Source organism: Varanus komodoensis, unplaced genomic scaffold (assembly GCF_004798865.1).
Source record: "Varanus komodoensis strain SLA01 unplaced genomic scaffold, ASM479886v1 scaffold99, whole genome shotgun sequence".
NCBI lineage: Eukaryota > Metazoa > Chordata > Lepidosauria > Squamata > Varanidae > Varanus > Varanus komodoensis.
In genome coordinates, this window is record NW_025336676.1 from 289,543 (window position 1) to 313,243 (window position 23,701).

At 49.9% G+C, this 23,701-nt stretch overlaps 1 protein-coding gene across 3 annotated transcripts; it reads left to right on the plus strand.

Annotated features, from left to right (window-relative positions):
* The first annotated feature begins 1,873 nt into the window (after window positions 1-1,873).
* Window positions 1,874-21,282, plus strand: DAPK3 (death associated protein kinase 3). Of its 3 annotated transcripts, none has more exons than XM_044419087.1 (9): window positions 1,874-1,957; window positions 3,534-3,708; window positions 7,949-8,309; window positions 9,422-9,551; window positions 10,944-10,992; window positions 11,414-11,440; window positions 12,144-12,296; window positions 14,602-14,647; window positions 15,928-21,282. In XM_044419087.1, exons 2-9 carry the CDS (start codon window positions 3,647-3,649, stop codon window positions 16,468-16,470), a joined length of 1,371 nt encoding a protein of 456 aa, XP_044275022.1. In that variant the 5' UTR covers window positions 1,874-1,957; window positions 3,534-3,646; the 3' UTR covers window positions 16,471-21,282. The 3 variants fall into 3 exon arrangements, with proteins under 3 accessions (XP_044275022.1, XP_044275024.1, XP_044275023.1); XM_044419089.1 differs by having other exon boundaries at window positions 1,921-1,957; window positions 3,537-3,708; XM_044419088.1 differs by lacking the exon at window positions 1,874-1,957 and adding an exon at window positions 2,581-2,812.
* The last annotated feature ends 2,419 nt before the right edge of the window (window positions 21,283-23,701 follow it).

Below are 23,701 nucleotides of genomic sequence, written 5' to 3' on the forward strand. Positions count from 1 at the left end.
GGTGCTTGCAGGTGGGCGCTGTGTGATCTTTACAATTTTCCCAGGGACTGATGTCAGACAGGCTCAGCTACTAGAGGGTCCTTGAGAGCAACCATGAATTACACAGATGCTAAGGAGGCTTTTCTGTATTTTAACCTCACCCATCTTTGGAATGCAACCTTGAGAGCTGCTCCAAACTGGACTTGGGCCCTTTGGCTGAAAGACGCTTGGGGGACTGCTGGTCTAAGTCAAGGGGGCTGCTTTTGTATTCCTATGGAGCCATCAACCAAACTGTCCAGGGAAATGGAACTTCTGTGTTTGGAAGGAGCTTCCCCTGAATAATCAATGTACCTCCACCCATTTTCTGCCTTGTCCCACAGCCCTAAACTCTGGGTTAAAAAGGTAAGAGTGTATCTTCTCATCAGATGCAGTGAAGGCTAGAATTTAGGGAGGAGAAATCTGGTGGGTTATTAGCTGCGGAAAATGAATGGAGCCTCCATGATCAGAGGCAGTCTACAACTGGATATTGGTTAAAGTATTTTATCCCACTCCTGAAGATTCTGTGAGTTTCCATTAATCAATAAACAAGCCACAAGCTTACAATAAAACATAAAGACATGGTAGACAAAAAGTTATGGGTAGGGAAAAGGAAAAAGTTGCCTGAGTAACTTTGGGCCAGCCTTTGATGCAAAGTGACCACAGGTGGTTCTGAGGATAAAATAGAATTATGTAAGCCACTTTGGGTTTGTTGTCCACAAAAGAGGAATTTGGTCCTGGTGTGTGCATTAGTCAATCAAGCACTCCAGGCATGTGAAGTGGTAAAAGCTTTATTCTGCATAAAAGGGTTTCCATGCACAAGATAGGCAAAATGGACCTCCCATGGGGGGAAAAAATCCCACCCTTTTATCAGCCTTTGAAGGAATGTAAACAAGTGTTAGCACCGGGTAAGGGAACCACCTCCTACCTAAGCCCAGGTATGGTCATATGGGAACTGATGGACTCTGGCCTGCCCTTCAGGTCTCTTGCAGGAAAAAGGGTGTGCCAAAGTATAATAAAGGGCCGTTTCATGCAATTCAGAGCATATCTAATTGTGAAATCTCCATATAGAGGCAGTATCAGCGGTACAACCAGGAAAGGTTAGATTCTGGACCTAATTTTTTGTGAATATTACATGAGTGAAGCTGGGGACAGACTAGATGGTCCCATAGACTCCTCCTGACTCTTTGTTTCAATGAAATGATGTCAGGGGCGCTCTCACAAAATGGCCACCACTCCTCCTGCCCCCTAAAGGCAAAGTGATGAGGATGACAGAAAAAGTGACTTGCCCAGAACGAAAAGTTGAGGTGGGAGGCAATGAGTCCCAAAACAAACAAACTCTTGAGCCCAAATAAAGATTGTGCCTTTTTGCTTTGCTGCGTGCCAACTTGAAACAAATCATAATAAAAATTCCTTCAGAAATAAAATGAAAACCTAGAGGGGCAGAGGGTTAGGGTGCCAAAGTATGTGTCTGGAAGCCCATTTTCCCCTGCAGAGAACCCAAGGCGGCTGCCAAGATTCTCCTCCTCGCTATTTAATTCTCTCAACAACCTAGCGAGGTAGTTTAAGCCGACTGGAACTCAAACCCGGGCCCCCCCAGGCCGAACTCCTCACCGCTATGCCACTGCAACTTTAAATAAAGATACAGACTTGAGAGATCCCCCACGGGAAACGGGAAGCAGCCTCTGACCACCCACCCCGCTGGAAACAGGGCGCCGGGGCGGGGAATGCCTCCTCCCGAAGGAAAGCCACAGAAAACAGCTGGGGACGTCATGCTCTCGGCCTCGCCCGAGCCTGCGGGAGAGGTGGTGGAACGTTGCGGAGAGTGACGTCACCTCGCGCCTCAGCCAATGGGAGGCGGGCGGGGGAGGTGGCGAAGGCAGTGTCGGAATGCGGGTTGCATTCTCTCGGGCACGCGCGTCGCCCCTCCCAGGCGTCTGAGGTGGGCGAAGGGGGAGGCCAGTGCGCTGGGGGGGAGCGCTTTCCGTTTTAAGCGCGCGTGGGGCCTGCTCGTTGAGCGGGAAACTGGGGTGCGCGCAGGGGCGGTGCGTCTTCTTGGGGCTTTAAGGGCGAAGTTGTAGGGTGGAAGTTTGTGTGGGGGGGTGGGGAAGTCTGGGCTTCCTTGTGGGGCTGGCGATTGGCACGTGGTGCCCCGTGAAGGAGGGGGTCACAGTGGGGGGCTGAGAGGGAGAGTGGAGGGTCTTGTGAGCGGCCTGGGGAGCTTGGGGGAACTCTGGAGTGTGGGAGCACGTATATATGGGGGTGCTGTATAGGGATGGGAAGGTTGTGAGGGGCCTGGGGACTCTGGGAGAAGGGGTGAAGTCCAGAGTTTGTGAGGATGTATATATGGGTGATAAGTTTTGTGTGTGAGATGGGGGCCGTTGAAAACATTGAAGCACAAGGGCACTGTGGTGGGGGCCTGTGAGGTGGAGGGCCTGGGGGATTGTGGGACAGGCTTGCAGTAGAGCTGGTGCAGAGGATTATGGGAGGGGTTGAGGGGAAGGAGCGAGAGTGTAAAGAATGGGGGGGTTGGGAAAATATTGGGTGACCTGTGTTGGACAGGTTTTATGGGGTTAGGATTCTGCAAGGCTAGTTTGGGGGAATGTGAGGATAGGAGGGAGGCTTTGAAAGAGAAGGGGCAGTTTTTTTGAGGGGCTGGAAATTGGGTATAGGAGACAGAATATTTTGGGTGCTGTAAAGATGTGGGAGGTCTGAGAGGGGAAAGGGTAATAGGGATTGGGAAGTATAGGGGAGCATCTTTTGGAAGCTTTTTGGAACTGCAGTTGGGGATGAGGAGGTAAGTAGGTGAAAAGGGGGTAATGCCTGTTGTGGGGTATGCTGAAGCTAGTTGGCGGAGGCTCAGGTTTGAATTTGTAGTTGCAAGAAGTGATGTGGGAGCAAAGTCAGTGGGGCAGGGCTAGGAGGAGTTGAAGAAAGGGGCCATTAGGTGGAGAGTGATGCTAGTGAGGAAAAGGTGTGCAGGGTTGAAGGCCTCGATGCCTGACGTGTTTGAAGCAGGTGTTGTGAACCTGCAAAGGACATGGTTATGGGATGGGGCTGGAGAGGGGCAAAGCTTCAGGGGGCCATCTGGTGGGAATGGGGTGCTATGAAGAGGCTTATCGCAGAGGTAAAGGCCCGAGTGCAAGTAGATGAACTTGGAGGGGTGCTCCAAAGGGGTGAGGGAAGAAGACATGAAAGATTAACATATTGGGGGAGGATGCTGCACGGGATTGGGAGGGTTGCTCTGAAAGGTAATAGCTGAAGGAACTGAAAAAGATCTGGGGAAGGTGTGGATTGTTGAGGGTTGGGAAGAAAGTGTTGCTGGATCGGCAGGAAGTCCTTGGAAAGCTAGGTGTTACTGGTGATATTAATATTTGGACAGATTTCTGGTTAAGATGAGTTGTTGTCAGCCAAGGCACAATCTGGGGTTATGGGTTGAGTGGGGGAGGGGTAAAGAAGTGGGGTTTGATGGAAAGAAGATCACCGTGTGGGATATACTGTTTTCCCCTGTGTTTTAGCAGCACCTTATCAACTCCTTTGGCATTGAGTGCAGCCTTCGTTCTGGCTACTGGTTTGGCACCAGGAAGAGCAGAAATTGTGGAGGAGACGTGCCTTGTTCCTTGTGGAAGCCATGTCCACCTTCCGGCAGGAAAATGTGGAAGACCACTATGAGATGGAGGAGGAGCTGGGCAGGTGAGCCAGTACTTCATCAAAACTATTTTTCCTGCAACTGCTAGCTATCAAAAATCTGAAATATCTAGGATCCTTGTATATTTGAATATGGTGAACATAGAGATGTGATTGTATATATTAAGAGCAAGCTGTTGCCTATCAGCTTCCTGCAGCGATTGACTTAAGCTGCTGTGATGCCACGGAGTATCCATAAACATTCCATCTGCTTGGGTGGGACGGGAAGCTATCACAACAGAATGTTCATAAACAATGTTCAGCATCTGTAATGAAACTTGAATGTTTAGATAAGTTAAAAGTCTTGATGCCCTGGGGCTGTGCAGTTTAATGAGTTAAGGAAGCCAAAGGACTGAGCATGAACATGGAAGCCTAAAACATGGTTGGCAAGACGGGGCTAAATTTCAGACATTAGCGTCAACTAACTGCCAGATTTCTGGCTATAGATGTATTAATATAGCATTATGTGATTCTCAGGCAATTTCTCTTAAGTGTCCCTAATTTCACACGAAAATTTTACAAGTAGGGTAGCCTTCCAGCACCAGTTGAAATACTAAGGTATGATTGACACATAAGTCAATTGCAAAAGCTGTTCCACACCCAGTTTCCTCTGAATCATTCTGGTCTGACAGCAGAAGTGCCACAGTTCCCTATGGGCATGCAAAGGGAGCCTGTGGCTACCACAGTTCTCATCTTGGGCTTCGTAATTATGTGTGTTGCAGCTTTGGTTTTGCATGGAATGCAAGAGCCTTGCCCAGCTGCCCTGTTGCTGAGCTCTGCATGAGGGGGGTGGGTGCTTGGTGCTTTGAGCTACCATTGAAGGAAGACTGGCAGCCTGCGCCTACTTATCTTTGCTTCTGTGGGAGGTACATCCCACAGAATCCCACAGAACACAGTGGGGAAGTGACTTGCCTGGGACTGTCTGAAAGTCCTACAAGGAATGGGCCGGGGGACTGCAGTCCTCCTTCATAAGGCAATTCTGTATTTTAGATTCAGCTGAATGGGTTCCTTTGCAGGATGCACTGTATCTCTTTGAGGGTGGCAATGAGGGTGGCTTTTCTGAGACTTTGATTGCAGTCAAAATCTTGGAAATGTGCCAATATTCCTTAAACTCCGTGTACAAAGGGAGATGGTTCAAACATAACAGTTCTTTACCAACCCAGCATTCCTAATCATGGTTTGTTAAGTTTGGAGTGAACATGAGACTCACATACTTCCCGCTCTTTGAGTATCAGCCTTGGAACATTAGCCCTTGTCTATTTAAAGCAGGGTTCCACATCATGTCTGAACTGGGCAACTTCAGTTTAATGTCAAGTTTACTGAGTTAGAATCATTGAATAGTAAAATTGGAAGTGGCTAACAAGTTCATGGGCTTCCTGCCCAGTGCAAGACTCCCAAGTTAAAGCTTCAAGCTCTAGGTTCTTAAAAGTTATAGTTTTTTAAAATTTAGGATCAATCTGTGGTTTAGGATCTTGGTTGATCAACTGTTTTTAGCTGGAATCTTCTGTTAGCAATGTTATGGGGAATTCCAGTGTAAGCAGGCCAGGCTGGAATTGGTTTATGAAGGGAGAAGGCAAGGGAACATTAACTTGATTATTATTGTTACTATTATTAAATTACAATTATATCTCACCCTTTTTCCCCTTGTGAGGAACCCAACATGGATATTAACCAGTCTTAAACCATAGCTTGATTCTGCTTAGGAAACCTACATGAAGCATAAACCAACATAAACCAAACATTCTCTCTTTTCTGATGCAATGGGAAACTCTGCTTTCAACAGAGCGAGACTGAAGTTAGTATGTGAAGGAAGGAGGTGACAAGGAGGTGTACAAAATCAAACCTAGTGAAATATGAGATAAGAGCAGCTGATTTTGTTCTGGCTTAATAAACCATGGCTCAATGAACTAGGAATGTTATGTGCAAATTAGGCCATTATGTAGCCAGTGCATGTATGAAAATTTACTATTTCCTCATAGAGGGGGTCTTTAAGCCAAGGTATCATTCCTTTTTATTAGTCTCCTTTTTGTAGTCCAGCTTTATATGGAAAGCTGGCATCTCGCTACCATGACCTCACTTTTGAAAAATGTAAATAAGCCTCTGTAGTTTAATATCCTGGTGCCTGCGGGTTTATTTAAAAGTTTACATAGAAAATTTATGTAGAAAAGGCACAGGCGGATTCGCATTTCTTGCCACGCAGAAACGAGGAAGTGCATTTTCAGCATAGAGGGCAGGTGTGTCAGGAATGCGAAAGGTCAGTTTTGCTGCCTTAGTTTTCTAAAGGAAGAGCTGGGTGCGGGACCTCATAGGATTGGTCTGTGCTGATCAGGACAGCTCTGAACAAAGGGGATGGCTGGGGAAGAAATATCAAACTGTTGCTCCCCCAAAGCAAAGCCTAAAGTAGGACTGCAGCTGACTTTTAAGAAAACAAGTATCATAGAAACATAGAAACAGAGCGAGTCAGAAGGGATCTTCTGGGCCATCTAGTCTGACCCCGGCTCCAGTCGGCTCCGCTCACAACGTGCCCACCATGTGCATGTCTACCCTATTCTTGAACACCCTCACCGATGGGGCCTCAACCACCTCCTGTGGAAGCCCATTCCAGACCCTTGGGGTCCTAACCGTCAGGAAGGAATTCCTGGCATCTAAATGGAACCTTAAAATCATGTTCTCAGAAGAATTACAGACTTTACTGTTAATAATGAAAAAATGGAAATTACAAGAGATCTCACACACTTCAGCTCTGTCATCAATTCAAAGCATTTGAGGAAGACTGAGACTTAGAAGGGCAGCAATGAAGGAACTAGAAAAGATTGTCAGGTGTAAGATACTCAACTGGAAGCCAAGGCCAAGATCACACGCACTTTTGTATTCCCAATAACAATCTATGAGGTCAGAGCTGGACAGTGAAAAAAGTTGACAGGAAGAAGATGCATGTGAAACATGGTGCTGGAGGAGAGTTTTGGAAATACGCTGGACCAACAGAAAGACAAAGTTTTGGATCAAGTCAAGCCAGAGCTTCCTCTGGAAGCAAAAACTGAGAAAACTGAAGACTGTCATACTTCAGACACATCATGAGAAGAAGGCAAGACACTGGAGAAGACAATTAAGCTAGGGAAAGATGAAGGCAGACGAAGAAAAGAAAGACCAAGCATGAGATGGATTGACTGCATCAAGGAATCTGCAGCCTTGAACTTGGAAAAGCTGAATGGGGCTGCCATGGACAGGACATTCTGAAGGCTTTCATTCCTAGCATTGCCATGGGTCAAAGATGACTTGATGGCACATAATAAAGCAAGTTGCACATCTGGCTTTGTTGAGGAGTGAGATTTATACTTGACTTAAAAGCCTTCTCTGGCCTGAAGCTTCAGGGCAGGTAGAACCCCTTTGGCATTCTACACTTGATATTTTATTTATTTATTTATTTATTATTTATTCCCTGCAAAGACTCATGTCCCAAGACTAAATTGCCATTACTCTTTATTCATTTATTACATTCTTCCTTCCCAGGAACTCAAGGTGATGTGTATAATACTCCTCTCAGTCTTATGCTCACAACAAACACCCTGTGAGGCACCTTTGGCTGAGAGTCTGTAACTGGCCCAAGTCACCTGGTTGGCTCCAGGGCTGAGTGGGGGCAAGAACCTGGATTGCCCGAGTCCCAGCCTCTCTCAACCATGACTCCACGCTGGCTCTCAAACAGATCCTAACAATTCTAACCAAACAGATCCAATTACCTGGAGGTTGCAGGATCCCATGACACCTCCTGCATGTACTGTGTACTCCCAGGTGAGGGTTCCAGGAGCTGGTGAGAAAAGCAGAGGGAAATTTTTTATTTATTTTTAAGCCAAGGTATCATTCCTTTTTATTAGTCTCCTTTTTGTAGTCCAGCCTTATATGGAAACCTTTTTTATAAAATTTTATAAAAAATGCCTGGGTGCTGGTGCAGTGGAGCAATCGGGGATGCCGGAGGGCTACTGCGGATGCTTCTGTGGGGAAAGCTCAGACATGGGCTTAGCAGCATGAAACCAAAATGGTGAAAACTAAACATGGAGGAGCACACATGAAACTCCCACAGTATTCCCACAAGACTAAAAGTGTGCTTTGCCCTGCACCCCGAATGCTGCCTGCTCTGAGATTTGTATAATGCTTTTTAGACCACCTCTCCACTCCTGGGGTGGAGTCATAAATAAATGTGTGTGTCCCTCTCTTTCTCCCTCTCCCTCTCTCCTGCTCTTGTCCTTAGTGGCCAGTTTGCAATTGTGCGGAAGTGCCGAGAGAAGAAGAGTGGCCTGGAATACGCAGCCAAGTTTATCAAGAAGCGGCGCCTGTCCTCAAGCCGCCGGGGGGTGAGCCGTGAGGAGATTGAGCGGGAGGTGAACATTCTGCGGGAGATCCAGCACCCCAACATCATCACCCTTCATGACATCTTTGAGAACAAGACGGACGTGGTACTAATTCTGGAGCTGGTCTCAGGTGGGGAGCTCTTTGACTTCCTGGCTGAGAAGGAGTCACTGACGGAGGAGGAGGCCACCCAGTTCCTCAAGCAGATCTTGGATGGGGTCCACTACCTGCACTCCAAGCACATTGCCCATTTTGACCTCAAGGTAAGGTCCAGCGCCCGCCCAGGCAAGAGGGAGCTGGTGCCTTGTACACCAGTTGCCCTGGTCTAGACCTGGACTGCCTTCCTGTTTGGTTAGAAGTAATAGATATTTCAGAGCAAGGTTGGCAGCTCGTTTCAGCCTATCAGCCTCCAGCAGCCAGGCTAATCAGTGGTGAAGTTTCATGGGAGTCATAGGCCTAAACATCTGGAGGGTGACAAGTTGCTCCTCCCATTCCACAGGTATCGCCTCTGGCACACTCTGTATGGTCTTCACAGCCATGCCTGCTGCCTTCTTGGGATTATCTCTTAAATTCTAATCAAGGAATCAACATCCTTGTACATTTTTTGGAGTCTTTTCTGAGACACTCTTGGCTTCTAAATTGCAAGCATTTCCTTCCACAGTCCAGATAAAAGGAGTATTAACTCTTTACACAGAGAAGCTGTGCCTGCCAGCATGACAGCATCAGAAAAGCCATGCTGGGTCTGACCCAAGTCCCGTCATCCAGGCTTCAGCTGCCACAGTGGCCAGTCAGCTGCTTGTGGGAATCCCATGAGCAGGACAGCCATGCAGCAGCTCCCTCCTGCTCATGTTCCTGGTGCTGGGGATGATCGAGGCAGAGTGTCTGCTTCCCACGCCTCCAGTATTTTGTCACTGTTTCCGTTATTCTCCCCACACACTTTGCCAGGAGTCATAACAGCCAGAAAGTTGACAGTGAAGGAAGACCTGCTTTCCTCAAGAGCCGGTTCTGTTGCTGAACTGCCTTTGAACAGGGAGCTTGGAAAATATTTCCTTGAGCTTCATGCACATGAGGTTGCTGGAATAGTTCCGAGGACATGACTTTGGGTGGCACTAAAGATCTCATGGCCAGGGTAAAGGAGTTGTCATGAGATCTGATGCTTCTATACTGTTCACTGAAGAATCTGTAAATCCAGAGATGAATCTGTAAATCCCCTTCATGCTTCCGTGGGGGATTTTGTTATGCCTTTGTGTCTGGTAAAATGGGTCAGCAGGTAAGAATGGGTGTTCTGGAGCCACTGGCCAGGAGTTCTCTGCACCAGACGCTAATTTGCTGCATGCATAGAGGATCACGCACCTCCGTTGGTTCCTCCCTGCAGCCTGAGAACATCATGCTCCTTGACAAAAACGTCCCGAGCCCTCGGATCAAGCTGATCGACTTTGGCATTGCTCACAAGATTGAAGCAGGAAACGAGTTCAAGAATATCTTTGGCACCCCAGAGTTTGTAGGTATGTGGGGGTGGAGGAAGTTTGGAAGAGACAGTTAGCTTGGGGTCTGTGACGGCAAGGTGTGCTTGTGTCTGCAGGGGAGACAGGCTGGCAAAAAGGGGTTGGATGGTCTGGATGACTAGCTTTCTATTGGATCACTGCACACCTGGAAATAGCATTTCCCTTGGAAAAGGAACAGAAAGTACTCTAACTTGGTAGGAAAACAGACATGGGCATAGGAGAAAAATTTGCAAAGCTAGTTCTTCCTGCTGGGGGTGAAGGGGAATGTAGGGCTTTTTTTGTCTCAGCATGTAAAGTGGTTCCTCGTACTTTGAACTTTATCTCCTTTCAGGAGGCTGTTTGAACTCTGAATCATTCAAAGTCCTAATCAGTTTTTTCCATTAGAAATAATAGAAGGTGAATCAATTTGTTCCCAGGCCCTAAAAGATACTCATTTTGATAAACTTAAGCAGCAAATACGGCTTCCTGAAACAAATCAAGTTTGAGGTTTTATAGGAGGTATGATCAAAAACTACAGTGAGTGTTTGAATTACAGAAAAAGACAGGTTGCCACTAACCACCACAAAACTCCCCCCATCACTTTGCGCAGACGTGCCTGTCGTTCCTGCCGCTTTCAGAAGGGCTTCTGGAAGCCCTCTTTTGTGAGTGTAATCGCACTGCCATGGCAGAAGTGCTTCCGAAAGCGGCAGGAAAGACGGGCACATCTGCGCAAAGTGATGGGGGCATTTTGTGGTGGTTAGTGGCAACCTGTCTTTTTCTGTATTTTTTTTCGATGTGGGTGTGCAGCTGATGGCATCTTCACTGTGTCTGCATTTTTTTCACTTTGCTTGTAGTTTGAACTTAGGAGCATGGTTCAAGCCATGGCGCGATCTCATCTCAGTTCTAATGTTCAGACTCTGGACCATTCAGAGTGAGAGTCATCTAGACTGTGCGGTACCACTGTGTTGGGTTATGCCTTCTGTCCCACAAGCAGAAACACAGCAGCGACAATTTCTGGAGGACACGAACAATTTGTAGAACATGCAAACAAAAATAAAAATGAAATTTGCTCTCCACCTTCACTCTAGGCGCTGTGAAAAATTCTCAGACTGAAAGGAATTCATGGAATTTATATGCCTGAATGTGATTTGAGGTGCTTGGTGAATTAGGAGCTATTTGCTATCTTTCTGTTTTCTTGAATGAATAGGCCTGTTAGTACAGCAGACTATTGTTAAATAGTTTTGCCTTGTTCTTATTCATGTTGTATGTATTCATGTTTTATAAAATTAATGAAATACTTGTTTTTTAAATGATGAAATGAGTAGAATAGGGTTATGGAAGGATAGATGGACGGAACAGCTTTCAGTGGGCTTTTTTGTACTGATAGTTTCTTCCCTCTCTCCCTGCAAAAAGCTCCAGAAATAGTCAACTATGAACCTTTGGGCCTGGAGGCTGACATGTGGTGAGTGAAATGAGCTTGCACTGGATTTCTTACTGAATTCTTGAAGTCAAATATGTGAGGCTAGGAGCTTCCTGTTATGGAAGAGGCAAAGGTTGTGGGAGGTCCATGCTCTAAGGATGCTCACAAGTTTGCTGAAGGAGAAGAATGTGCAGCGTCTGGATTCCTGCAAGAGAGCCAGCAGGAAGTCACAAATCGTTGCCTTTCTAAATTGTAACTTCCATTTTGTAAAGCAAGGTGCTGGAGGCTGCTCAAGTGGCCCTTCCTCACCAAATAGGCCGAAGCATTTGTGCTAGGTGAGCTGGGCTGGGCCACGCCAGCCAAGGGCCTGGAGAGCCCAGGCTGGGCTGCAGAGGCCTGGGGGGTTCTGTGTGTGGACCAAGTGCTGCAAGGGCCTTGATCATCTCCTTTTCCCCCCTCCTAGGAGCATTGGAGTCATTACCTACATCCTGTGAGTATTTTGGAGTAAAGGCTTTCTGCACGGGGTTTGCTGGAAGAACCAGCCTGCATTCTTTGAGGTTGAGAAGTGGGTGGCTTTGGGCTCAGGGAAGGGTGCTGGTGGAGCTGCTGAATGTTTCTCAGCTGGAGCACCAAATCCCATTTGTGCTGCAGTGGTGGGCAGGACCGCTGGTGGGGCAGATCCAGAATGCAAATGTTGCCAGCATCTGTCATCTCCAAGCTTTTGAGTGCAACTTTCAAAGGACTCTTTCGAGCGTTGGGAGTGCAAGGAGAGCGCACAGAAGCCAGGGAATTGCCAACAATTGGTAGGAAGGGAGTGAGCCCTCCGGGGAGCCTGATTTGGGTCCTGGCTTGCCAAACTTTCCTTAGCTTTTTTTACCCCAGTTTGGGGTTTCTGTGCAGGATGACTGAGTTGCAGGCTGCAGCTTATGGGACTGGAGTCATGCAGCAGGCAGGCTGTGTAGCTGCAATGCCTGAGGATGGCAGGAGAGGTGGGAAAAGTGGCTGAGAGCAGGGAGACAGTCTGGAGGAAAGAGTGCAGTGTGGGTGGCTCTGGCTAAGGAGCACAGAGACCTTCGAGCTGAGGAACAGGTTGTCTGAGTGAGCTGTGGGGCTGCCCTGCTGTTGCAGGTGCGAGAGTGGCGGGCCATGGCTGTGACTCCGATTGCGTGTGGTTCTGTCCTTTTCACCTGCAGCCTGAGCGGCGCATCACCTTTCCTGGGTGAAACGAAGCAGGAGACTTTGACCAATATCTCTGCTGTGAACTACGACTTTGATGAAGAGTATTTCAGCAACACCAGTGAACTAGCCAAGGACTTCATTCGGCGCCTGCTGGTCAAAGATCCCAAGTATGAGAGTTGTGGGGTGGAGGGAGTGCAGGGTGGGGCCGTGGTGACCAAATCTTGAGAAGATTTAGTGGAGCTGAGCGATGGCACTGGGAGCTGTGTCCTTGGGGCTCTTTCTGTTCCCTCCTACTGTTTTATGGGGGTGAAGATTCTTTTTTTGTGGGGGCAGGGTAGGAATTGGTTAGAAAATGTACTTTGGGATAAATCTTGTGGGGTTGAACCCAGCACCTCCAGGAAGCTCAGAAGGAGGAGAGAAGGGCTGTCCCTCCTCCTGCAGTTGCCCTCTCTGCATCCAGTGTTCAGGTGCCCCAGAGACACAGGGGTTTTGTTCTGTGCAGGGGCGGCCAGGGGCCCACTGGCCTCTGCAGGTTGACCTCAGCGTGAACTTCTGCAAGGATTCCTGGCTCCCGGCTGTTGGACCAGCCGACTGTAAAAAGGCTTCCCTGCCCCTTCCGAATTAGACCCCCAAGATGGAGGAGGCTTGCACGGAGCAACAGGACAGTGAGTGCGGGGTTCTTGGAGACTGAAAACGAACCCTTGATCATTACCGAGCGCTCAGGGCCTCATGGTCCCTTGATTCTCCTTGATGGTCCATCTGCCTACTTTGCCTGGGCTCCAGTTGGTGGTGTGTGATGGCCCGGGAAAAAGCCACTAACTGCCCCCATTAGACGCCAGCCCTCTGGTTCAGCTGCTGCTCTTCCCAAGCTGTGGTTATCACACCCACACCTGTGCCTCAAGGTTAACCATGCATCACCTAGGATTTCTTGTGGGGTTGACTCTAGGCTGCCCAACCCCAAACAGCCCAAACTTCTTGGGAGGGGGTCATGCTAACAACCCAGAAATGTTCCTGTGTTTGTTAACACTGAAACAACTTGGGATAGTTTAGGGATCATTCAACCCAGAATTAACCCAGTTTGCACACTTTCAGTGAACTGAAAATAATAGAGATGAGCATTTAGATGCCAGGAAGCACTTCCTGACAGTTGGGACCCCGAGGGTGTGGACTGGGTTTCCCCGGGAGGTGGATGAGGCCCCCATCCGTGAGGGTGTTCAAAGACAGGCTGGACATGCACATGGTGGGCATGTCATGAGAGGAGCCGGCTGGAGTCAGGGTCAGACTAGGTGGCCCGGGAGGCCCCTTCTGACTCGCTCTGTTTCTATGTGGAAGGCAGTATAGTCCGTCACTCTTGTTTGTCCTGGATTTCATGGGAACTGGCTCAATTAGGCGCTTAGATTGCTAGTAATAAAATACTAAAGATGATACTTCACATTGGCAGACTGTTCCAGTGTTCCAAGCACTTTATGTTTGGTATTTAGCTGTAATCCTTAATACAACAATCCTTCTTGTACCATACATTGCAGTTTGGTGAACTGTGGTTGAGAGAGGCGCTCTCCCAAGACTGCTGAAGCAGGATGTAAACTTGGGAATTCTAGCTTTAGCCATTGCTCTGCTGCTCTAGCTGAACACTTTGGGAATTTCCCAGATCTTCTGGAATTTCAGGACAGACTAGAATGAGGAGATCTGGATGTTTCCTGAGGAAGGAAACGGCTTGGGACCTGGATACCTAAAGGAACGCCTTCTTCCATATTTGCCCTCCCACCCCCTGAGATTGGCAGCAGAGGCCCTCCTCCGGGAACCCTCCGTGAAAGATATTAGGAGACAAAGTACCAGGAGGAGGGCTTTCTCTGCGGTGGCACCCCAGCTATGGAATGCGCTCCCCAGAGAGGTCCACCTGGCACCGTCTTTTTTTGTTTTTTGGCGCCAGGTTAAGACCTTTTTATTCCAGCAATATTTTAATAAGTTTTAATAGTGTCTTTTCTATGTTTTTAACTGCAGCCAGTGTGGGTTGGGAATTTATTTATGTTATACTTTGTTATTTCTTTTTGTAAGCCGTCCTGAGGCTTTTGCGACAGGATGTCATATAAATAAATAAATAATAAGGTGTTTTATTGCCTGTTGGCTTATCATGCAAGGCCTTCTAGAACTGCCTTGCCTCTCCCAACAGCTAGCAGAAAGTAGACTAGATGAGTCAGACGCAAAACCAGTTTGTCTTGTATGATTTGTGTTCGATGCAGTTTGTAACTTTTATGATGCAGAACTTAGCAATTGCAGGTATAGTGAGCACAGACCTGGAAAGCTGGTGCTTGCTCTGAGCAGGAGGCACAGGCGAGTGTCAGCAGGTGGCTCTGCCACAGCCTTGCTGCAGCAAGTGTGAGACGGGGACCATGCGCTTCTTGTGTGCGGGACAACCCTTGAGAATCCGCGGCCAGCACGGTCAGAGCTGATCGCTGCCCTTCTATGTTGTAGGAAACGAATGACGATTGAGCAGAGCCTTGAGCATCCATGGATTAAGGTAAAAACAAAGCAGTTCCAAACATCGCTTGTTTTATTTCACTTTTTCTTTTTTGCCAGGCACAGCAGGTCTCCCAGACTGAAGTCTGAGAAGAATTGCAGGCTAAGTGGGAACTCCATGCATATCAACATAGAAAGAAACATAGAAAACAGAGCGAGTCAGAAGGGGCCTCCTGGGCCATCTAGTCGGCTCCGCTCACGACATGCCCACAACATGCCCACCATGTGGACGTCCAGCCTATCCTTGAACACCTGCACCGATGGGGCCTCAACCACCTCCCGGGGAAGCCCATTCCACACCCTCGGGGTCCTAACTGTCAGGAAGTGCTTCCTGACATCCAAATGGAACCTTGGCTCCCTGAGCTTTGCTCCGTTGGAGCGTGTTCTGCCTTCCTCTGCAGGGGAGAACAGGTCTCTACCCATCTGCATGTGACATCCCCTCACATACCTGTATGTCGCCAACATATCAAGGCAGGAGACAAGTTCTGCCATTTTCTCCGCCTCAGTCTTTTCAGGGTTGCGCCTGGAAAAACAACACACAAGGAAAAAGGAATGGGGATGGAAGAGGAAAACAACCAAACTCAGGCACTGGTTCTTAAAACTTCAGTTACCATCTCTCTGAACAATGATTTGCTTGCCGTGTGTAAGCACTCTCATTTCTCCTGGACACCTCCCACTGGATGATACTTTTCCAGAGAGATGCTGGCCCCAGTGTGACTAGAGGCCTTCACTCCAGGGTAGTTGTAGTAGAGGTAGAAGGGGAATTTGATCATCTCAGCAGGCAGCCAGCAAATGAGGACATGTTTGAGCATCTCCTTCTCCCTTTCTTGCACTTCTGTTGTTACTGGGGGATACTGGCAAGGGCTGGAGGCCTGAGGGAAGAGGGTGCTTGGAGGGACTGTGCCACACTTAGGCCTCTCCCTTTGTCCTTTGCATGGCCTGATCTGCATCAGAAAAAAAACCTGGCAGGTGGGACGCCACTTCTTTGGGATGCCGGTGGGCGATCCTACTTGCAGCACTTCTCTCTGTACTTCTCTCTGTGGCGAGCTCAGAAGCAGCTCACGCACCTCTGCCTTCCCGCTTCAGGAGGTGGAATCCTGTTTTGTCTCTGCCTCCTTGCCTGGCAATGTGTGGTGTGTGAGGTTGTGGAACTCCAGGAAGAATAATGCAAATTGCTGAACTAAAAACGTGGGGTGTATGGCTAGGGCAGAAGGAGGGAGAGGACTGTATCTACCTTTTTCTGAGACTCTTCCTCACTTCCCACCTTTGTTCTCCTTGTAGGTGATCAAGCGACGGAATGTCCGGAATGAAGACAGCGGCAAGAAGCCTGAGCGCCGACGCCTCAAAACGACGCGGCTCAAAGAATACACCATCAAGTCCCATTCAAGCATGCCCCCCAACAACACCTACATCAACTTTGAGCGCTTCTCCAAAGTCATGGAGGAGGTGGCGGTGGCTGAGGAGAGCCTGCGGGAGCTGCAGCGGAGCAAGAAGTCCTTCCAGGAGGACATTGAGGCCTTGCGGTCCATCTATGAGGAGAAGGAGCTGTGGTACAAAGAGGAGAACGAGGCCATCAGCCAGGACCTCCGTCAGATCCGGCAGGAGATGCAGAAGACGGAGGCCCTCAAGCGGCTGACCCAGGAGGAGGCCAGGGGTGCCACGCTGGCTGCCAATGGGCTGAAGCGGCGATATCGGAAGCTGGAGAACCGCTTTGAGGCCCTGGCCAAGCAGGTGGCCTCGGAGATGAAGTTTGTGCAGGAGCTGGTTCGATCTGTTGAGCTGGAGAAGTCGCAGAGCGGGGAAGGGGACTGCACCATCCGCTAACGATGCTCCTATGAGCCCCTGTGGGTGCCTGGAGGAGCTCAGGGCCAGCCCTTCTCCTGCCAAAGACGTCTGCTTGTCCTGCATCCTGAGGGGCACACACTCCTTATTTAATACCTGGTGTGGCTGCTTCCAAGACTACACGTCCCATTATGCAGTGCTCCTGCCTGGCCCTGTTAAGTGGATGGATCCTGCATGCTCGGAACTTGTAGTCGTTTCCCACCAGAAAATGGTGCAGCTTGTGTATATTACCTACAAGTCTTGCTTGGACTCCCACTTTCCACCTTAGTGCTGGCAGAAGGTCCCCCTTCCTTATTGCATCTGAGCAGACCCCCCCTTGCCTCACAAACAGATTTCAGGTTGCGAGGTGTGTAGGCACAGGCCTGTCCCTGACCGCAGGTCTGGCTTGCTCGCAGTGCTTCTGCCCACTCAGGCTGGCACCCGGGCAGTTCGGGGCAGGGCTTTGTGCCTGCACCCTCCCGGAAGCAGCCATGCAGGGGCAGGCAGCTGCAGCTCCTCCCGGCACCCGAAGGCACTTCCTTGTGTCTTTCCAACGAGGAGCTTTCCGGGGTGGCTTTCCACACGGGGTTTGGCTTTCTGGCATTCAAGATTCGAGGGCCATCTTGTGGAGTTGAGTGTGAGAGATCCAGATCAAAGGGAGGACTGCTTGCACCCTGGAATTGAACAGTGGCATTCCCTTCCACAAGATTCTGTGATGGGAACCATTTTGGATGGATTAGTAGGACTTTAAGAAAAGCTTCCTGAAAGAGAAGGCTAGCAGTGGCAACTAGCCCAAGGGCTACAGATCTGGTCCAGGATGAGAGGTGGCACGCTGGTGCACAGCAGTGTCTGGGGACGTGGGCAGGAGCCTGCCATTGCTGCCCTTGGGACCTGCTGGTGGGCTCGGTGGGCGGCTGGCTGGCCACTGTGTGAATGGCAGACAGGGCTTGTTGCACCCGGGCCTGATCCAGCCTCCAAGTTCTGCTGCTGCTCCCATGGGGTACCACCAGGGCAGGGGGTCACTGAATGTCACCCATGCTATACCTTGCAGGCAGTGGAAGACAAGCTGGTAGGTAGGACCAAGGAGGCTTCTCTGTCAAGCTTGAAGTGTGCAGTGAGCACAGAAAGGCGGAGAATTCTGGCAGGATGTCCACATTGTTTCTGTGCAGAGATGCATCCTAGTTTTCTGTGCCCCTTTGCTTTGGTGCTCTTCCTTGTGTCAAGGAAGAGCTTTTATTTGATGGGGGGGGAGTAAGCTTTTCAAAAAAGAAAAAAACTGGGATTCTTCATCCAACTTCATCTCCAGGGAGGGGGACTTGGCCAATAACTTCTGTCTGCCCTCATCAGTTGTGGTGGTTCTGCATGTGGGGTTCAAGGACAAACTGAATCCAGCATCGGCAGGGAAGCAGGTGTTTGCGCTGTGTGGACAGGTGCTCTGGGCTGTGGTTGCCAACTGTGCTGATGGAACCCTTCCCCCCGCACGCCCCCTTTTTTCCCTGTAGACTTGAAGGAAAGTGTGGCCCTCCTTGTGTCCCAGCAGTGATGGCTCTCATGGCTCCTGGAATTTTCCTGCTGTGCTTCCCTCACAGTCTCCTTACTGTGTTTCAGTGGCAGAAGCTCCACCCCTCAGATGGGGCCACCTGCTGCAGCTTTTCCCTGAAAGATGTTAAATCTGGTAGAGCTTGGTGCAACTGAAACAGCATGGCTTCTCTTTCAGGAGCCAAACCCTCAGCCAAAGCCAGCCAGGCTCTTTCACTTGGTATCTGGGATGGCTTCTCTTCTTGGATGGCGCTTTCCTCTTTTCCAATCCAGAGAGACCCCTGTGTTGCTGAGGTCGCCTTGCCACAGCCCCCCTGGATACTCCTCATATCTGCTATAAACCTTCCTTTTCTGTTTCAGTCTTCTAATTCTCTTCCTCCTTGATCCTCTCTTCTATCTTTCTGTATCCTGTCTTCATAGAGTTGTAGAATAGTAGATTTGGAAGGGGCCAAGATGGCCATCGAGTCCATCCTCCTGTGGGTGCAGGGCACCCATTCATCCACTCAAGTGGCTGTCCAGTTTCTTTTTGGATGTCTGTAGTCTGGGAGTGCCCATGACCTCTCCAGACAACTGGTTCCACTGTCGTATTGCTCTGACAGTGAGGAAACTTCTTGACATTTAGCCTCAACCTGGGTTATCGGAGCTTGAGCTGATTATTCCATGTCATCTTAAACTTCATCCCTTCTCCCCTTCCTTGTATTGTGTCTCATGCTTTCAGGAATCTCCTTCCACCTCAGAAGTTCCATTGCTTCATCAGTCTCCAATCTAAAAGAAGAAAAATCTTTATCCATGCTTTTTTCACATTGCATATCTCTTGTCCTTTCTCTCTCTCTCTCAGCTGTAAGCTTGAAGTAAGTACTGCTCTGTAGCCAACACCAAGAATAATCCTCACACATCACTGACTGACAGTGGTACCTCCAGCTCTTGGATCAGCCCAAGCCCTGCCTTGATGTGCCGCAAGCAAAGCAAGATCTCTCCTACTGAGCTACCACCCTTTTGCTAAAGATAAGGCAAGATTCCAGTCCTCGCAGTTCCAAAGAAAGGCTGATTTAGATCAGTATGTAGGTGCTGTGCCTTGTTCCATTTGGCCCAGCAGCGTCAACACGGAATGGCTTCCTGGAGCTCCAGCACTGTTAGAGACATTGGGGTTCGCAGCTGGAGCCTCTCACTCACACTAGCCGCTGTACTGCTTTGTCATTCTCTCCGGGTGAAGCCAAAATGTGCTTGTTCACAACACTCAGCTCCCAGTTTCTTCCTCTTCCCCAGTCTGCTTCACTGGGGGTGGGGGGGGGTGTTCTTGTGACCAAAGGTTTGATTTCTGTGCATCTTGTCCTCCCCCACCACGAGCTTTCCTGGCCCAGTCAGTGGAGAGGATCTGAACCTGCTGCAGAAGACACAGTATGGAAACCTTCGTTCCTCTCCGAGCTGCTGAACTGGGCTTGGTGGTCAGTCTTGGAACAGTCATGATTCAGGGAGTTGCTAGGGAAGAAGCGTTTCTGTGCGTGAAGCTTCGCTGTATCCACTATTCTGCCTTCCAGCTAGTGTCACAAGGGGGAAATCCAGCAGCTGAAATGCTTAAGACCAAGCTTGAGATTATCTTTAAAACCTTCAGCAAAAGGTTGCAGCACCTCTCGCCCCTTAGCAGGAACCTCCCTGTCCTAAAGGGATGACTGAATGGGGTCATCCCCAACGTTCTGCCCAGCATTCCGTGTTTCCTGGAAGCTCGGTGTGCCCAGCCCTAGCTGGGATGCTCATGGGGGTCACTCCCTTTTCAGGTTCCTTCCCATGGCCCCCCAACCAAGGCTTCCCTCACGTGTCTTCATGGCCCCTTTTGGTGTGCTTTTAGGCTGGGTGTGCTTTGTGGCCCTTGCACTGGCCTCTGGAAACTCAAAATTCATCTTTGGAAAAGAGGAAGGGGGCAGGGGTTCCTAAGGGCCTGGAGTCCCATGCTCAACCCATCTTTGACTTCTTGCAGTCTTAGACTCCCACACCTCTTCCAGCACTTTGTGTTGACTTTTTTCTGTGCCAGACTAAAGAGTTGTAGCTACTAAAAAGAAACTGGGACCAAGGAGTTTGGTTCATGCACTGGCTTTCTGTCTGTTTCCTGGCCAATATCATGTTGCACCCACAGAAATCGTCTGAGTAGGAGGGCATCATGGGGCTGGGTTCTGGGCGCAGTTTGGCGGCTTTCAGGCTTCCTACCTCCAAGGGACCCTCTCAGATGCATGGTTTGGCCATTGAGTTGCAGGTGTGCACCTGCTGTGTAGCTCCCTGTCCCCCATCGTGGACTGTGCGATGGTGTGAAGGCCCAGCCCATGTGTGGGAAGGTGGCAAATGGTTCTGCAGACTTTGGCAGTCATTGCTCATCTTGTGTTTTTTCTGTACTGGGTGCTTCAGGCTGCCTGGTGGGAAGAGGTGGTGATGCCCAGGACCTCGGTGGCCGTGCTCCATTCTCGGACTTCCACCCCTGGCCTCGGGGCATTAGGAGGAGGCCTTAAGTGCAGCAAGAGCTCAGCTCCACTGCGGTGGCCCTTGTTCCTGGACGGGTCTCACATGCCTGTCCTTCCACTGTTCCCCTCTGGGTTGGAGCAGAGAGCATTCCATGGTGCTCTGTGCATGTTTTATGTTTGCCATGAAGTATAACTTGCATGGTCTCCTCCATTTCCCAGTCTGTGGGAAAGCCGTTTGAGAAACAAACAGCCTTGGCGGTTGCTGTGCATCTCACCTGCCACCTGGGGTCTGGTTCTGAGGGACCCAGGAATGGCCCTGATGGTGGGGAGCTCGCTTGCACTCCCTGGGCTCCGGGCCGCCGCTCCTCCTGTGGCTGCACTGCTTCAGCCCTGGCGGGGAGGCGTCCTGTGTTCTTCCACAGCTGCAGCTTCTCTTGATTACAAGAGGAGCAAGCCTTTTGGGGAAGCTAACAAACGGCCCAATTGTGCGCTCTCAGCCTGTGGCAGCATCATTTGAAAAACCTGTCCACTGAAGCACCTGGTGCCAAAACCTCCGCAGCTGCACAGTGGCCAACTTGCATGCCTTAGTCCATTGCTGGAAGTGTTTTGCACCCAGAAGGACATCCAAGCACAGGATGACGGCCAAGTGGGCCAGCAGGCCAAGTGGGGGAGGATCCTTGCCTGGGCCAGTTGCAACGTCCCTGTGGCTGCTGAAAATGCTTGCGGGGCCTTCTGTCTAAATGGGGGCAGGTGGAGGAATGGTTCTGTATGCTGCTTTTTCTTGGAGGAAATGTGGGTTGTACATGAAATAAACTAAAGAGAAGAAGCTCTGTTGGCACTGACTTAAGTGGATTCTGCTCCGATTTCTGGAATGAGCAAGGGACTCGGACCTCCCTGTGTAGCCCTCTTGCTTGTCCCGGAGAGAAGACATCTGCTGTTGCACTTGGCTGGTCATGCTTTATGCAGAAGTGGACAATTGTGTGCCAAGAGCAATTGCAGAAGTGCGAAACGCCAGGATGAAGAGACGACTGCTCTGCAAACAGGCAGTGTGAGCACATTCCAGCTTTGATCACACTCTGCCACCAGCTCCCAAGGACAGGGAAAGTTTGGGGCTGTGGGGGGGAGGGGCATGAATCTCGGTGCAGCAGTGTGAAGCCGTGGATCAGTGCCACTTACCACTCCCTGCCTCCCCCCCCCCCCCCAGCAAAAGGAGATTTAGGCTGCAAACCTAAACCTTACATGCATAGAAAGACAGCCACCTACTTTGTTCCTTATTTCGCTTGCTCTTGCAAGGGATCCAAGGCTGATTACACAATCCTATCCTTGTTACCTTCATAGGAACCCTCTGAGGCAGGCCAGTCTGCCAGTCAGTTCCCCGGGGAGTTTCCTGCCTGAGCCCCAAGGTGACAGCCCAGCTATGTGGCCACACCAGTGGTCCCATTTTGTGAGTCAAGTGGGATGTTGCTGGGAGGGGTAAGGTAGCTTTTTATCTTAAAGAGAAATGAATGAAGCACCAAAGCAATCTAGTTCTCATGAGTACCAGTAGAAAGCTAGCCATGCATGCTAATGAAAATGCCAGACGTGTGCTTGCTTTCAGCAGCATGGGAATGGAGTTGTAAGCTCTGGGTGTTTGGCACCTGTTTAGTCAGTTTGCTTTTGAAATGAGAACTACATAATCAAGCTTGCTTTCTTTAGGCTGACTTGGAGAGCTCTCTGTCCTCCCAACAGGAAAGTCTTGGGGTGCTAACATACAATTATGCAATGAATGGGTCTGTGAGTTTCCTTCCTTGCACATTTTCAGTCTGGTCTGTCTTCACACTGGGGCTAGACGTTTGGCAGCAGATTCTGAATTTCTTTGTGTACTCTTGGGAGTGACTTTATTTGAGCAGTTTGACAGGAGACAGACACATGGAGGAGAGGCCCCCTTTGTGGGTAAGAGTGGTCTGAGCGTGAGGATGGGTGGGTTCCTGTGTTAGGTCTGGGTTTGAGCCAGCGCTTTCCAGCGGGGTTCGCTGAGAGCTTTAAGCCCACTTAGTCCAGCTTGAAATGCTCACCTGCTCTTGGTCAGTATGAAGAGTTACTGACCTAAAAAGTAGAGGGGGGGGCGGGGAGGAGAGAGATTCTCAGGCACTGCAACAACTGGTTGAGTGGCAACTTAAAACAATGCCCCACTAATTTTGCTTGGGCAGGATATTTACATAACAATCCATTCTCAAGTTGAAAAAGCAGAACTCTTAATGGGAAGGTTTCCAGGGGCTGAAACAATTGTGCAGGCAGGCCTGGGCTCTCCTCGTTCATCAGCCCACACACACGGTGGGAAGACGCACTGGCAGATGGCAGCCTTGATGGGTGCAGCACTGACGTGTTCAGGTCAGCCACGCAGTGTTTTGCACCTGGGGCTCTTGGGGCTCCAATCCCGTGCGAAATGGCTGAACACTGAACACCACTGAACAAGAGTGCACCAGCGTGCACTCTTTGTGGGTCTGAGGGAGTGGAAGGACCAAAGCACATGCCCTCCTCTACATTGCCATGGCTGGGCTGCCTGTGTGAGCTGACCTAGACAGCCAGAGAGTGCTCACGGCAGCAGCCGCACTACAGTTCCTGGGCAACAGGAAATGTTTGCCTCCTTCAGCAGTCTCCTCCTGGAGCTGCGTGTGGCGGTGGGCTGAGGCCCCAGACAGAAACTAAACACAGCCATGGCTGGCCACCAACAAGGTGGCAAGAGGGGCTGAGCCAGCCCTGTAGGAGGAACGGCTCAGACCTCAGAAGTGGCGGGGAGGCACGTTGCCACAAGCTGGGCTTGGTGAGGATGCCCGTCCAGCCTCGCCCACCGTCTCCTGGCTGGGATTTCTGCCCAGCTCTGACTGCATGGAAGGAATGCGTGATCTCCTGGGGAGGGCCACCTGCCTCATCCTGACTGTTCTGTGCACAGGTTGAATGGACAGTCCCACGCCTCTCAATGAAGGATCAGATTCTTCATGGGGTCACTCTGCCACTCCACCACCACTCTGCCCATTTTAAAGTCAAGAGGCAAGTGATCCTTCTGAATACCACCCAGCAGTATGCAAAGCGGCTGTGATGCACATTGCATATCCCTTGGCACATCCTTACACATCCGCAAGGGGCGTCTGTTTCCCCTTGGGGAAGGCAAGGGGGGGTTGCAGAAACAGGCACAAAGGGGATGGGGATGGAGGGCAGAGAGTTGCAGCCTTATGAAGGAAGGCAAACTCCTGTTTGAGCCTCCT